The 16,320-nt window shown below is 40.5% G+C and overlaps 1 protein-coding gene across 2 annotated transcripts; it reads left to right on the top strand.

Moving 5' to 3' along the window:
* Positions 1-2,102: 2,102 nt before the first annotated feature.
* dldh (dihydrolipoamide dehydrogenase) lies at positions 2,103-16,149 on the top strand. Of its 2 annotated transcripts, XM_041997111.1 has the most exons (14): positions 2,103-2,237; positions 3,066-3,141; positions 6,434-6,513; positions 6,613-6,681; positions 6,892-6,961; positions 10,249-10,349; positions 10,440-10,583; positions 10,667-10,768; positions 10,998-11,188; positions 11,276-11,446; positions 12,353-12,542; positions 14,628-14,765; positions 15,213-15,302; positions 15,530-16,149. In XM_041997111.1, the coding sequence occupies exons 1-14, from the start codon at positions 2,199-2,201 to the stop codon at positions 15,593-15,595; spliced, it is 1,527 nt and encodes a 508-aa protein (XP_041853045.1). In that variant the 5' UTR covers positions 2,103-2,198; the 3' UTR covers positions 15,596-16,149. The 2 variants fall into 2 exon arrangements, with proteins under 2 accessions (XP_041853045.1, XP_041853046.1); XM_041997112.1 differs by lacking the exons at positions 15,213-15,302; positions 15,530-16,149 and adding an exon at positions 14,938-15,181 and having other exon boundaries at positions 14,628-14,785.
* The last annotated feature ends 171 nt before the right edge of the window (positions 16,150-16,320 follow it).

The following is a 16,320-nucleotide window of genomic DNA, read 5'->3' as shown; positions in this document are numbered from 1 at the left end:
CAGCAACACGGTGAGTTAATGTGAACATGCTAATCTAGCCACATCTCCACCTGACAGCAGCTATCCACCCCTAAATGTAGGATGATGAATTTTCCCGGACATACTAACACACACAAACACAGCAATCTTGGAATAACCCACAGAATGAAATTTATAATGTGTAGCTTGTGGAATGTTACTCATACACTTACGGATTACATAAGACCACACCTGATTGGACCTTAGAAAGTTTCTAAATTTCTCTTGACTACTGACAAACTGGAACTTTCTCTCAAGGTGCTAAACTTCTGCACAGCAAACTGCCTCAGAAAGACATAGTATTTTTACTGAAGGTGTATTTACTGAATAGACTGCAGTCCTCTCTGCTCTACAACAGGGGTGTCAAACTCCTCTTAGTTCAGGTTCCACGCTCAGTGCATTCTGACCTCCAGTGGGTCAGACCAGTAAAAGAACAACATAATGACCTACACTGTAGGTTATACCCACAATAAAAGGCCTCTCTAAAATGTGCGGTTTTATCACAGCACAATGCCACAGATGTCGCAAGTTTTCTTTTTTTTGTTTTAATTGGCATGCTGACTGCAGGAATGTCCACCAGAATGTTGCCCAGGAAATAAATGTTCTATCTATCTATCTATCTATCTATCTATCTATCTATCTATCTATCTATCTATCTATCTATCTATCTATCTATCTGGCTTCAATTCACGTCAAATGAAAATTAGTAGAGATAAATTTTAACTTACAGCAAGAAGCAATAAATTGCAACAGCATTTCAGGAACAATAATGTACAAAGGTTATATGGAAAGCATTATATAATTAAAGAGGACATTAAATAAACATTACAAAAGGCAGTTATATAATTCAAGGCAAGGCAGTTTATTTGTACAGCACATTTCATGAACAGGACAATTCAAAGTGCTTTACATAAAACAAAGACATTACAGACATTTAGAAATAGTAAAAGGCATCAACACATAAACACAATAAAATAATAAATTACATTAAAATGATTAAAAGCAAGATAAGTTAAAAAAAAAAAAGTTAACATGCAGATTTCATGCATAGGCACATGAGAGAAGAAATGTTTTAACCTTGATTTAAAAGTGTCTACATTTGGTGAAAGTTTAATCTCCTCTGGCAGTTTGTTCCACTTGTTTGCTGCAAAACAGCTAAATGCTGCTTCTCCATGTTTAGTCAAGACAAAAGATATAAATAATTCTTAACAAATGGATGGCAATTTTGCTTTGAAAGCCGAAACAGTGAATGAACTTTGTTTTGTTCGAAGTAGCATTTAAGGTAAGTATATATAAATTTAGGTCAGCCATATAGATGTGTATGTAAGGAGGGATTTTTTTTTTTTAACCTGGATTTGTGTATATGAAATTTGCCAATTAGGATTAATAAATTAACTGTATGATTTAGAGATTTGTCATTGCAATCATATCTGCAGATGATGGTTTGGAATGTGATTTTTATGGAGTTACCACTTTTAATTAAAATAAAGTTTTCATTATCCCTCCAAAACATAATAGAATGTGAACAAAAGGAAAATAATTGTAAGACAGTTTCAGGTTCCACATTACAAAATGAGCAAGCAGAATCAGTATTAACTAATTTGGAGACGATAGCATTAGAAGGGTATATATTATGTAAAATTTAAAGGCCACTTCTCTTATTTTATTAGAGCTACTAAATTGGAAGGAGCTTAGCCATGTTTTCCGCTAGTTAATGTTGTGAAATTGTGAGTATGTATGGTATGGTTTTCCTTTAGGAATAATTCTGTTTTTGTTTCCCAGTTCTTTTCCAATAAGCCTATTTGTACATTTATTACTTGTAATATTGATTTTGCCAAGTTTAAATCATTCAGTTTAGAGGTTGTTATTGATTGCTTATATTATCTTTTATTAGTTCAGTTACTCTTGTAGGGATAGCATTTATTACCGAAATTAATTCTTTGTATTGGATAGGGAAACATTTTTCTTTTAAGGAATTTTTATAGGTACATAAGGAGACTTTGTCAAAGATGTCATTAATTCTAATAATAATGTTTTATGCACTTTCATAACAGTTGACGTCATTCAGATGCGACGTAGGTCGGTGTTTTACTGGACTGGTACTGCGCGTGCGCAATGTTAGGAGTCCTTGGCTGTCCGGCCTCCTGTAGGTTACTTATCCTGTGAGGGACACAGACAAAATGCAGAGCTGGACACAGCTGTACCGCTGCCTGGCCACGGTAAGGATGATTGTTATTCCCCAGTAAGCTTCTCTTTATGTCACGGCAGGTTCCGAACTGGTCTTAGCTGATTATGATTCTGATGTTACTTGGATTTTTCAGACAGGCGGTCCAAGGCTAGCTAGCAGCTCGGCTAGCAGCTCGGCTAGCAGTTGTAAACTTCTGTGTTCAGAAATCTTTCCCTTGTCATTGACAAAATACGTATCTTAATATATATTTTATATGATTTCAAACCATGTAGGGGTTGTTTGATTAATCAAGAAGTGTAAAGATGGCGAACGTAAATACAATTAAGTGTGCTGCCTGTTTCTCCAGTGTTGTTTAGGAAACATTTTAAAAAGGAGCTTCGAGGTGTTTACATGTGGTTATTTGATTTTACATTTTACTCGCTGCAAGTCATGTTAACCTGCAAATATAGTCAATATATCTAATAAAATAAATTATTCCTGCTCATTCCTCAGAGGCAGTATATAACTCTCCTTCATTACATGAGCCATCAGTCAGCACCAGATCAGTCTGCAGAAAGAAAATTGTTGAGATTTTTTTCCATCGAAACATTTCCACATATAAGCTAAATCGGTTATTTTAAGTGAAATGTTGATAATTTCTTCATTATTCAGAAAAACTACCCATTTCTGATAACCAAACAGTGATACTTCATCTCTCCAATCTGTTTTCATGTTGTTTTTATACTCCTGTGTTTATGCTGCCCATCTCTGTCTTAGGTCTTGTTTCACATTTGAATTTTGGAGGTGGAGTAGATCATTTCATGTCTGCCTTCCTGGTTATTTCTGGTGTTTTATGAAACTTGTTTTCTTTGCTTTGCAGCGCAGCCACCATCTTCCCTGCAAACTGCATGGAGCTACAGCTGTTTCTGTCCGAACCTACGCAGACAAGGCAGCAAGTAAGATGACTGTAAATCTCAAGTAATGACCTGGACTCTAAACCACATAGAGATTAAAGTTAGGATTGTTTCTTCTTGCACTTATGACGTCATTTGTTTGATTAAATTGGCAAGAATTTTACAGTAATTTTAATACCTTAATGAAATGGATTTATATTATTGTTGTTGTTAAAATAATCAAATATTGTTATTAAATTGTGGAGAAGTTATTTTCATAATGTGTCGGACAATTGCACAGTACGGTTGATAGTATTTATGTTTTCTGTGTTATTTGGGTATTAGAAAGATTACAGGAAGTTGACTGAGAGCAAGACGATGTGTGAAAAGTTCGAACATTTTTTAATTTTAATTAATAATCACAGAGTTGAACTTAACCCTGATAAAATAAGAAAATAAAAACATCTGATGAGGTCATTTTATGTTCTTCCCAGTTGTATATTCAGGTTGGGAGAGGAAAAATAAAACATGTGCAGACAGATAATGTCAGACTGTGCAGCAGCCGTGACTCGGTCTGGACCATCTGCTCGTATGGGACTGGATTGTTATGGATTATTTAGAATGGGACATGAGCTTCAAATGACGACAACAGGAAAGTTATTTCAATTAACTAAAAGCTGCTTGTACAGAAGTAAAAACCTGCTGAAGATGTCTGAGAGTGTCTTTAAAACAAAAATATTGGCTCAGTAACTGAAGTTCACCGTAGTCACACAAGAAAACTGAGATTTATAATAAATATTTACTCATCGTTTATCCTAAATTTGATTGATTACAGCAAAAATTCTGCTGTTTGAGGCTGAAAACAAATATGTGCTGTTATAGTAATGTCTTGTAAGCATGAGATGGTAAAAGTTCCCTCAGTGAATTTTTATTTAATTCCCCTGATGATAATACATGACCAGTACATCCTCGTATAGACAGTCTCACTGTTTAATGGAGAAAAGGTCATTTCTAAGTACAAACCAGTAATCTTGCAGCTCAATTCACCTTCACAGATAACACATAATGCACTTCTAATTCCTTTATGCATCTAACAGTTATAGTATATAAACTGTCAAATGTTGAATTTTACATCAACAACTGAAGCGGATCATTTAAAAAACATAAAAAAAGTAAAGACCATAAACTAGGCTGTGTTGTGTTGGCAGGGGGTTTAGACTGGAATATTTTTATTCAAGAAAGGACAATACTGTATATCAACATAAAAACAAGTTAAATGTAGCCAAGTTAGCTAGCAGGATCCATTTCAGTAGCTGTCTTTCCACCAAATGTAAAGCATCCAGAATAAAACAAAAATCAATATATGAATTAAAAATCTGATTTATAAAAAAACAATAAAACTAGCAAAGCAGTTAATTCCTTGTCTCTCCTCCTGTGGCTGTATATTTCAAATAAACAAAAAGCAGAAGGAAAACAAGCTAAACTACACAAACACAAAGTTCTTACAGTCCAGAAGATCTTTGTGCACACTGGAAAGCAGGAATCCTAACGTGTAGCATAGCAACATGATGGGGAGAAGCTCCACTACAAGGCTCGACCAAGCATTGACATCGAAACCAAACACAGTTCAAACCCCAGCAGTTAGTAAATGGAAATGTAACAAAAACATGAGAACAACCATTTCTACTTTAGAGCTTCTGCTAATTTCTCCACTTCAAGCAAACCACACAAACACGGAGTCGCATGAAAGCAGAAACGCTGCTGATTACAAAGACGTCTGTCTCATCACTGTGGGACAGAAACTCTGCGAGCTAGCAGCCAGAACCAGAAACCAGGTCTTACTTTTGCTGTTTTGTGGTGAAAAGTTTGATTCTAGCTCTAAAAACTCTGCTAATGTGTTCTCCAATGACTCTGCCTTTGTTTGAAATGAATCATGAAGATCCTGCTGGTTTCCATGGAGATGAAGGAGGTTTATAGTGAAGTATTCACTCTTCCTATCGTAGACTTAGACTTCACTTCTTTCTGTATCCTCATGGTGTTTCTAAGGTAAATGTGGGGGCTGAACCTGGATCCTCCTGACTCTGACCATTGATAGAGGTGTCCATCATCATCCGATGGTTTTCTGAGATATTCATCTGCATAACACCTTAATTAAAACATCTGGAAATCTGCTCAGGATATTTTTTTTTACCTTCTACTGTAGAACAGCCCCCACCAGACATTACTCATTCCTGGATGAACTGGGCTGCTGTCCTCTGGTTGAACGTATTGTGGCTCTCTTTTGGGAGGAGATAACCGTTTACATTTTCTACTGTGTTCCAGGTGAATTTATTCGGACACAGTAACACATATCTTGATTCTGACACTTCTGTAGTAATCTCACATGTCTCAGCTTTTTTTTGAGACCAAGATTATATATACAGCTCTTGTGTCTGTGAAGATGAAGTTAATTTATTTTGGGTATGTAACGCATGCAGGCACCCATGCTGCTGAGTATTTTATAAACTTTTAGCTCAGATGTGCTGATGCCTCTGATGCTCGAGCATGTGATCAGTCTGCAGAACATTGCAGAGGTTTGGATGAAGCAAATTTTCAATAATAATGAATAAACATGGGTTCAGCTGCATGGGCAGTCTCCATGGTAACAAATTTTTAGTTGCAGCAGTCTGTCTCAGAGGGTCATAGTGGATCTTTGCAAAGAGGGGAGGACAATTAAATTGAGTAAAAATAATGATGCTTTGGCAGCGGCATAGCTGAGTAGGTAGAGTGGTTGTCCCGTAGCCCAAGGGTTGCCGGTTTGATCCCGGCCCGGAGAGCTCATCTCAAGGTCTCCCTGAGCAAGAAACCGAACCCCTGATTGCTCCTGATGGGTCGGGTCGAGCACCTTGCATGGCAGCTTCCACCATCAGTGTGTGAATGTGACATACATGTAAAGCACTTTGGATAAACGTGCTTTATAAATACAGACCATTTACTATTTGCTTTGCTGCCTCATCTGATTAGAATATTACATTTGAGATTTGATTCCAGAAACAGCCTGAAAAATTTCTAGTGTAAAACTGCAGCTGCAGTTTCTCTCCTGCTGTTTCTCTCCTGCTGTGTCTACTCAGACTTTTGGAGGAAAACATCAACAGTGTTGGCACATGTAGTGGTTGTTGATTCCTGAAGAGGGTTTTGTTCCCCTTTTCAGTGGATCAGGTGTGCAGACAAAGCAGAATATGAACTTTCTCTCTGTTAGTTGAATTTGATTTTTTTTTTTTACATTTTTGTGTTACGGTTCATGATGTCATTTCCAGAAATCTCTGCTGTTTTGTTATGAAGTCATATTTGAACCCTCTGTGTTGTGTTTCTGTAGTTGATGCAGATGTCACAGTTGTGGGGTCCGGTCCGGGCGGCTACGTTGCCGCCATCAAAGCCGCACAGCTCGGCTTCAAGGTAAACCACCTGTCTGACAAATTCAGTCTGATTCAGCCTCCTGCTGCTTTTAGTTAATACAACAAAAGATGTTCGTAATACTTAAATTTCCTTTGACAGACAGTATGTGTTGAGAAAAACGCCACGCTGGGAGGAACCTGTCTCAACGTCGGCTGCATCCCCTCAAAGGTAACTCTCTGGTTTCATTCTCATCATAACGCTTAAGTTTGATCTCTCATTTCGTCTGCTTGTTCTCTGTTTAATGCAACAAAAAAGAAGTTTGATTTTTCACAGCCAGTTAAATTGCTAAATCCACACAGATGTGAATGTGTGATTTCTACACCTAAAAACTTTGCGAAGGTGTGTTTCTGGGTCTGAGTTGAAGTTCTGTCTCTGCAGGCTCTGCTCAACAACTCCCACCTGTACCACATGGCTCATGGGAAGGACTTTGAAAGCAGAGGCATTGAAAGTAAGTCAAGGGCACTTTGTCAGTTTTATGGAGCTTATTGGGCCGAACCGGATGAATCTTCATAATTTATCACAGCATATGTGCAGGAAAGAAACACCAGTCTGCCATCTATATTCTGATAAGAAACTAAAGTCTTGAGGTGTGTTTTTATTGAACTGTGGGGAAAATTCAGAACTCGGTGTCGAGTTTAAATGGACAGAGCAGATTTAGTGCTCATAGCCGTGGACAGCATGATATTCTACCAGACATGAAGGAAAATTCACAAGGACAAGTTCACAAGTTTATCTGATCAGGTATTTAGACCATACGTCTTCACACTTCCAGGCTCTTCTGTTGGAAGATGGACTACAAGCAACTCAGTAGCTACTTTCCTCTGGACATTTTTAACCCTGTTGTTTTGTGCAGACTTTAGAAAAGGGAACAGACTGATAATACTTTACTTTACTGATCATTTAAAAAGACGAAAGGTAAGGAGAAATGTACAGAAGTAAAATATTTTCACACTTAGAACGAGCAAAGAAAATGAGTGTTAGATGAATCATTTCTCCTCAATAATAATCCCAGTTAAACCTGGAAAACCAACATTACAACATGTTATTCATTGCATGCTGTAGTTTAAACTACAGTAAGCTACGTTTTTGTTTGCTCAAGTTTATGTGGCAACTACACATCATTTTCACCTTGCATTTTGTTCTTATTTCTCACCGTCTCGGCCGTGGAAAGGTGGGCTAACTCTACACCCTCTTCGGGGGTCTTGGAGGAGGCATGGGAGTTTGCCCAACCAGTCTACATGGGTTTTGTGGACTTGGAGAAGGCAACTTGGAATACTGGACCACCTCGTACTAGCTGTCCGATCCCTGTGGACCGCATTGCTGGCACTTAGTCGGATTAGCTTCTGGTGAGGGTTGGACTCCGCCAAGGCTGTCAGTTTTTTACTAAGTCTGTTCACAACTTTTCTGGGTAGAATTTCTAGGTGTAGCCGATGTGTTGAAGGGATCTGGTCTGGTGGCCTCAGGATTGGGTCTCTACTTTTTGCAGATGATGTGGTTCTGTTGGCTTCATCGGGCTGTGATCTCCCAACTCTCACTGGAGTGATTCACAGCTGAGTGTGAAGCGGCTGGATGGAAATCAGCACCTCTGAATGACAGACCATGATTCTCAGCCAAAAGAAGGGTGGAATGCCCTCTCCAGGTCATGAATGAGACCCTGCTCTAAATGGAGGAGTTCAAGTATCTCAGGGGTATCAGTGAAGGATGGAGTGGGAGGTGGATTGATGCAGCATTTCCAGTGATGTGAACTCTGCATCTTTCTGTCGTGGTGAAGAAGGAGCTGAGCTGAAAGAAAAAGCTCTTGATTTATCGATTGATCTACGTTCCTACCCTAAAAGTGACAAGCTGTGGGTAGGGACCGAAAGAACGAGATCACAAATACAAGCAGTCGAAATGAGTTTCCTCTGCAGGGTGTCTGGACGCTGAAGGTTAGAAGCTCGGTCATCTGGGAGGAGCTCAGAGTAGAACTTCTGCTCCTCCACAACCAGAGGAGCCAGATGAGGTGGCTCAGACATCTGGTCAGGATACCTCCTGGATGCCTCTCTGGTGAGGTGTCCCCCCAGGAGGACATGCTTCTGAAGACCTAGGACACACTGGAGGGACTATGTGTCTCAGATGTCCTGGGAACACCTTTGGTTCACCCGAACAAGCTGGAAGAGGTGGCCAAGGCAAGTCTCTGCTAAGGCTGCTGCCCCCCCGAGAAGAGATTGGATGGATTATTTCTTACCTAATATCAATCATACTTTCTCTTTATTTGAAATCTGCAAGAAAGGCATGACTATTATATTTAAATCAAATCCAATTTTCTTTATAAAGCACTTTTCATACAAGAGTAGCACAAATATAAATATAAACAAACAACTTAGATGTCCTCCTTTCCGCTCATCTTTTCCTGCAGTTCTGTACAAATGTCGCTGTTGTAGTCGCTGCTCTGTGTCTGCGCTGCCTCCTCCTCTCTCCCCCCTCTCATGCTGCTCAGTGAATCATCACATCGGCCGTCTGCGATCAGCTGATCTGTTACTAGTACTGTTTCTCTTGTTGCTCTTGTTTATGGTTCAGGTGAGAGAAAGAAAATAGCAGTTTGTGGTTCATACTATCTCATATTTACACCAAAGTATTGTTATTACATGCACAAGCAATAGCAAGAATTTACCAGTCTCACGTCAAACAGACCCATGTTGCTTTCACATGAAGCTGGAGAATGAAAAATGTTGATAACAGCAGCCTATTTCAATTAGATATTGTTTGCCTTTATTTCATATAACTTTTCCAGTATTAATGAGGTTTGCTAGTGACAGCTGTAAAATCTACTAATCATCAAACAGCCATGCACACATCTATGAGATAGATCAGGTTCAGATATCTAGTGAGAGTTAAATGGCGAAGGAAGCAAGAGACGTCTTCTCTAAATCACTGGTGCTGTGCAGATGTTGGAGACACAGGTCTGATCATTTATACGACATAAAAGTGATGAGAGAAATTATGAGCGAGGTCTAAGATACAAATTTAGAGCAGGACGCCTGACAGGTACTTTATACTCAGCTACGCAGGGGCGGGTCTAGAAACATTTTTATAGGGGGCCAGACGGGCACAAATGAGACTTTTTTTTTTAAAGTCTAGAATTTATGAAATATTGAAATGATGATTACAACTAAAGTGATAATATAATGTAGAAAAAAGAGAAGGAAATCCCAAATGAAGGCCAGGTAACATTAAATATCCGTAAGCATTGGCTCTTCTGTTGATACAATACAGTAAAAATGGGCAAATTCCAGGCATTGTTCTGAATGGGGATTAATCATGTTAAGACATTTTAAGCTGTGATTATTCTGATTAAAAATTTCAATCATTTGACAACCCATAATAATAATAATAATAATAATAGATTTGATTTCTATTGCACTGTTTAAGGCACCCAAAGCACTTTACAGTGAATCCATCAGGCATTCACTCTTCACTCATACTTGGTGATAAGCTACCTGTGAAGTCATGTCTACCCTGAGGCAGACCGAAGGAAATGTGGCGGCCAAACCTGAGCCGCTTTGGGATAATTTAGTCTGCATCAGTCAAATTATAGTCAGTCAACAGTTTCTCAGGTACAGTAGTGTGTAACTCTGTGGGGTAAATTGTGATGATAGCTTGCCCTATCCAGGAGGTTTAGAAACCTCAGGTTTCCACATAAAACCCAGCAAAATGAGCCCAGTAAATACAGTGCTGAATAAAATGTCTCCTACTCAGTTTCAGGCATCTCGTTGAACCTGGAGAAGATGATGGCTCAGAAGAGCGGGGCGGTTAAAGCACTCACCGGAGGAATCGCACATCTGTTCAAACAGAACAAAGTCAGGCTCGTCTCTATGTCTCCTTCTCATTTGACCTCTGACAGAGCCACAGGTAAGCGTGGGTTCACCCTGTGATGTCGCTCTCTCCAGGTAACCCATGTCAGTGGTTTTGGAAGAGTGACCGGTAAGAACCAAGTTACTGCCACATCAGCAGATGGCAGCGTGCAGATCATTAACACCAAGAACATCCTCATCGCCACAGGCTCTGAGGTCACACCTTTCCCTGGTATCCAGGTATGACATCATTTGTCTCCATGTCGGTCCTCACAGCTGAGGCCAGCTTTTCAGACTGTATCTGTGCCGTCATGTTTCATCAGATCGACGAGGAGACCGTTGTGTCTTCAACAGGAGCTCTGTCCCTGAACAAAGTCCCAGAGGAACTGATCGTGATCGGAGCTGGAGTCATTGGAGTGGAGCTGGTCAGCATCACCTCACTTTTACTCACACATCATCTTCATCCCGGCAAACTTCCTGCCTCTCAGAAGCTGTTTTCACGCATGAACGCTGGATAGTTTGATCTGCTCCTTTTCCACAGCGAAAGGAGGCTCACATCTCTGGAACCTCTCTGTTCTCTGGTGCATGTGTGAAAACAGCAGCCTGTGGTTAGTCAGGTTCCCCGTGTCTCAGACGTGTCCTCCTGTCCTGCAGGGGTCAGTGTGGCAGCGTCTGGGCTCCAAGGTCACAGCGGTGGAGTTCCTGGGCCATGTGGGCGGCATGGGTATCGACATGGAGATCTCCAAGAACTTCCAGCGCATCCTGCAGAAACAGGGCCTCAAGTTCAAGCTCGGCACCAAAGTCATGGGAGCAACCAGGAGGCCTGATGGGAAAATTGATGTGGCGTGAGTTCACCTTCACCCGTTAATCCATTTCTGTGTGGAGAAGATGAAAACTGTGGATGACGTTACTGGGTTTGTTGGATGTTTCAGGGTGGAGGCGGCAGCTGGAGGGAAGAACGAAACTCTGACGTGTGACGTGCTGCTGGTCTGCATCGGCAGACGACCGTACACCCAGAACCTGGGTCTGGAAAGTGTCGGCATCGAGCTGGACAACAGAGGTCGTGTTCCCGTCAACAACCGCTTCCAGACCAAAGTGCCCAGGTAGGGGCTGCGTTCAGGTCATATCGGAGCAGAATGTTCTGGGAATGCAGGTTAAAAGCCTTCAAGTCAGTTTGTTATTCAGATGCGATTCCTACTTTAACTTTGGGAAGTTTTACTCCTAACCAAGCAGATCAAGGTTCATTTTATTGTCATAAAACTAAAATTTGTACACAGGACCAGGCATATCATGATTATTGATTTTCTGGGTTTGATTATTGTCCGAGAAATAATCAGGATTATTCTGCATTAATTAATTTCCATTACTCCTCATAGTTCATTAAGTTTGATCTATTTCTATCTTTTGATGCCAGCATAACAAAATGAAATAACTACAAAATAAAGTGACCAAAAATCTGATGACGTCTACAGGACCGCTCCTGGAGCTGGGAGGCTCCTTCTGTAAACTGCATTATAAAAACATTTCTTTTCAATCGAGCAGAGAACTTAGAAACACAGAGAAAACATCTAGTTAGCTTTGACTTCCAGCTGTTCTTAGCAGAATAGCTGCTGTTTGACACATAAATGATACTGCAACAGTGGAAATAAAGAAACAAAACCAGATGTCTGAAATTAAATACGCTTTCTTCTACAGACCATTAAACACATCACGCTGAATCGAACAGCGAAACTGTCAGAAAAGTTGTGACTTGTTTGGTTTACGTTCAGTGAATGTGGCTTAACTGAGAAGGCAGTCAGGATTCATCAGATCAGACTGTGTTTCTTCATTTCCACTCATGAACTGGTCACCAGAGTTCAGACTTCAGTCTGAGATGTACTGAAGAAGATGTTAGTGAAAGACAAATCTGGACAGAGATGGAAGTTGTGATGTTGTGTAAACTTAGCAGAAAACATCTGTTTTAATCATTAAATGTGATCCTGTCCCTCCTCATTTTATTTTCCCTGCAGTATTTATGCAATCGGTGATGTGGTTGCCGGGCCAATGTTGGCCCACAAGGCCGAAGACGAGGGCATCATCTGTGTAGAGGGAATGGCCGGCGGCGCTGTGCACATAGACTACAACTGTGTTCCCTCCGTCATCTACACACACCCTGAGGTGGCCTGGGTGGGAAAGTCTGAGGAGCAGCTGAAAGAGGAGGTGAGTCGGGCCGACACCCACCTCCAAATACAACATAGTTTCACTCTGGTTCTGCTCCCTAAGATACTTGAAGGCTGGGACATGAAGATGGACTGCGACCAAACACTCACATTTTGCGACTAAAATGTGAAACAATGCGAGTGAATTTTTCATCTACTCTACAACGGCGACCAATACATTTGCCGGTCTTTTCCTTGTAGTTATAACTGAATTTGTTTAGTCGCTAACAAACTTCTGCTCATTTTCAGCCCAGTAGAGCACAGTAAAGCTCAAATTAGCTGCTGGTTTGTCCTCAAACTAACTCCAATACGAGAAAAGGAGATGAACACCAACGAAGAAGACGACAGCCAATGGGTGTCTTGTGGGAATCTATTATTCCTTAGTGTTGCCAACTTGGCGACTTTGTGGTTATATTTAACGAGTTTTCAGACCCTCTAGTGACTTTATAAAAGAAAGCGACAAATCTAGCGAGTTTTTCTGGTATTACTGGAGACTTTTGGAGACTGACGTAAATGTAGGTAGTTTACTTTTCCCAATGAGAACCGGGTGCTGCGCAGACCCCTCCCGCGTCCAAATGCGCTCATACGAGGCTTGGTCTTCTCGCAGCAGCTGCATTCAGACGACGTTCAGCTCTGTTTCATGACCAGGCTGGAAATGAAACGTAAAAGCTGCTGCTGGAGGATCCTGCTGGTTTACCGTCACAGTAACGTCTGTTAATGAAGAGTGTGGACAAAATATTTAAAAGTTTAAAGTGTTGTGACATGTTCCAGACTCCTAATTAAAAATACACCTAAGAAATCGAACTAAATAATAAATATTGACAGAATTATTATTTTTTGTTTATTTATTTATTTATTTATTGCTGTTCTAAACATTGTTAGGTTGTCTTTTTTATCATTTTTTGCCTTTCCCGCTACATCCCTCTTTATGGCAGCATCCATAACAACTACATGTACCAGGCTGATGATGCTAATTAGCAACTTCTAGAACAGCCAATAGCTGCTGTTCTTACTGAGGAGTGGGAACAGTGGCTGGAGGAGCATCAGTCCCTGAAGCTGTTTATTACCAGGAACTACATGGACCAGTCGTACCATGTCCTGTGGGGGAGGACGGGGACAAAGTTGTCGTTCTGCTTCGACTACAAAGTGAAAATCAAACCTGATTTGATTTGTTCTATGTCTACTTGTTTTATATTTGTGCAGCCAGTAAGATGTTTTTTTATGTTATTTCAACTGCTGCACAAAAACAAGTGAATTGTAAACATTGTAATTTCTGAATTTATTGTTGAAGTATTTATCACTAATACAGTGAAAATGAGAGGAAAGGTGAATGTTTGTTATGCAAGGTGATTTCAGTGTGCACCCCTAAATTTTCTGCTTGTGCTCCTAAAAATTGAAGTTGCAGGCCGCTGTGCTCCTCGTAAAAAAGTTTGTCTGGAGCCTTGAATTTCTGAGTGTTAAAAGATGGAAGGTGAATGTGAGACGGACTAAGAAAAACAGCTCTGGATCTTATCTGTGGACATTCTGCTAAATATACAGTAAAACCACTGCTGCAAAAAAAATATGCATGGAAGGGTTAACAGAGTTTACTTGATTCATTGTATAGGTCTTTTTATTCATAATCATTTGAATTAAACATTTACACAAGGTTTTTAGAAGAGGGTTAAAAACATTGAGATCCATTTTGTGAAAGTAGTCACATCATCCAGCCCTCTTTCTAAGGTTCTCTATAAACTGTATGAAAATGGGACTGGTCAGATCTTTAGTTCAGACTGTTTGAAGACTGTTTATACTTCATCTTCAAGCTCTGCTGTAGAAACTTGTATTAGTCATTGTGTTTACAGTATCCTCACATGTATACAATGGACTTTCCATTCTGTGTAATTTCTTATCACTTTATTGTGGCAGGACTCTGCAGCTGCAGACTCTACAATGTGTAGTCAGTTATTTTTACATGATGTTTCTTCACTTTTAACCACCACTAACTCACCTGTAGTCCATTCTTCAGTTTTCCAGCATCAGCAACATGATTCCTCACTGCTGAATGTTCCGCAGTGATTTCCCATCTTCCCCCTCTCTTCCTCAGGGCGTCCCGTACAAAGTTGGAAAGTTCCCTTTCGCAGCCAACAGCCGAGCCAAAACCAACGCCGACACTGATGGCTTGGTGAAGATCCTCAGCCACAAGGAGACAGACAGGATGCTCGGAGCTCACATCCTTGGAAGTGTAAGAACAAAACAAATGACGGGCTGTTAGGTGATTTTATTTATCGCCCCCCACCCCCCACCCCTTTGAAACGAAAAAGGAAAAAATAGAAATACCAAATAGTTTTGAACTTTTTGCTTTATAGCATCACTACATAACTTTCTGACTTTAAAACTCAGCTTTGACTCATTTTGATGACACACAGACATTCATTATGTACCTTCCATCATTGACCTCCAGCATCCAGCAGGCTGAAAAACCACAACTTTTTTTTCCGGCCTGGGACCAAGTTCAGTAGCGTTGCTGAAAACTAAACGTGCAAGGATAACTTCCAGGTCGCCCCAGATTGTTTTCATCTGCTGTGCTTTCTGTGTGGTAATATTCAGCAGCAGGAAACGAGCATGTGTGAGGTTTTATAATCCAGTGATTCCTTGTTAAATGTCTCCAAACATGTTTGTTTCCCTGCAGGGTGCAGGAGAGATGATCAATGAAGCTGCTCTGGCCATGGAGTACGGCGCCTCCTGTGAGGACATCGCCCGAGTCTGCCATGCCCACCCGGTACGTACCGCTGCTAGATCACGTTTCTGTAATACTGACATGTCACAACGTAGTTTTAATCTCACTCTGAGCTGCGTCACCTGATGTCGTAGTGAAGATGTGTGGAACATTAAACTGTAATCCTCTGAAAAATCTGAATCTATGAGTTCTGGCTTCATGATGTCTGACGTGTTCATGGTGTCTGCTTTCTGACCTCCTTCCTCTCCACCTTCTCCGTCCTCCTGCAGACGGTGTCGGAGGCTTTCAGAGAAGCCAACCTGGCCGCCTCCTTTGGCAAAGCTATCAACTTCTGATCTTCCAGCCGCTGTCGCACCTTCAGTGGACATTCAGCAGAGACAGGAGACGCTGTGTGTCTGAACTACTTCTGGGATCCTCTGTTCATCCAGACCGCTCCACAGTTAGCTTCATCTTATTTAAGTAAATTAATAAAAGGGTTCTGGGCTTTTTGTTTTCCACACTTAGTTGAAAAAAGTCCCGGAGGAGCAAATTCTGCACTAATATACAGCACATACAGATATGAATATTATTTGTCAGGTAGTTGAGGGGGCGGGGTTCTTACAGTGTGGAAGAATTCAACACAACAAACAGAAATAAGAGCAGGAATCTGGAGCTGGGTTAGGGTAGCTCATGGTTTGACTCAGAATTAGGCTCCGCCCCCATCTGTGACATCACAGGGCTGAGCGTAATTCTGTAGATGGAAAAATGGAGCAGCAGCTGTTCTCTGTAAAACTGTCGTATTGATGCTTGTCGGGTCGTTTCTGGTCCACAAAGATTTCCTGCTCCGTTTGTAACTGTGACCTGTTCTCACTTCTCTCTACAATCGAAAAATAAATACAGTTCAATAATACTTCATCTGTGGCTTTTTTTATTTTATTTTATTTTATTTTATTTTAAATGTGCCAACATCTTCACTGAGTTTTTTTTTTTACAGCAGTTTTTCAGTTTTACACTTAAAGGTAGAAAAAGGACTTACTAAAAATACTTTATTAGTCCCTGAAGTGGAATTATGATTTAATAG

Source organism: Melanotaenia boesemani, chromosome 10 (genome assembly GCF_017639745.1).
Source record: "Melanotaenia boesemani isolate fMelBoe1 chromosome 10, fMelBoe1.pri, whole genome shotgun sequence".
Taxonomy (NCBI): domain Eukaryota; kingdom Metazoa; phylum Chordata; class Actinopteri; order Atheriniformes; family Melanotaeniidae; genus Melanotaenia; species Melanotaenia boesemani.
The sequence above is the reverse complement of the archived record's forward strand: the minus strand, read 5'-3'. Positions and strand labels throughout refer to the sequence as shown.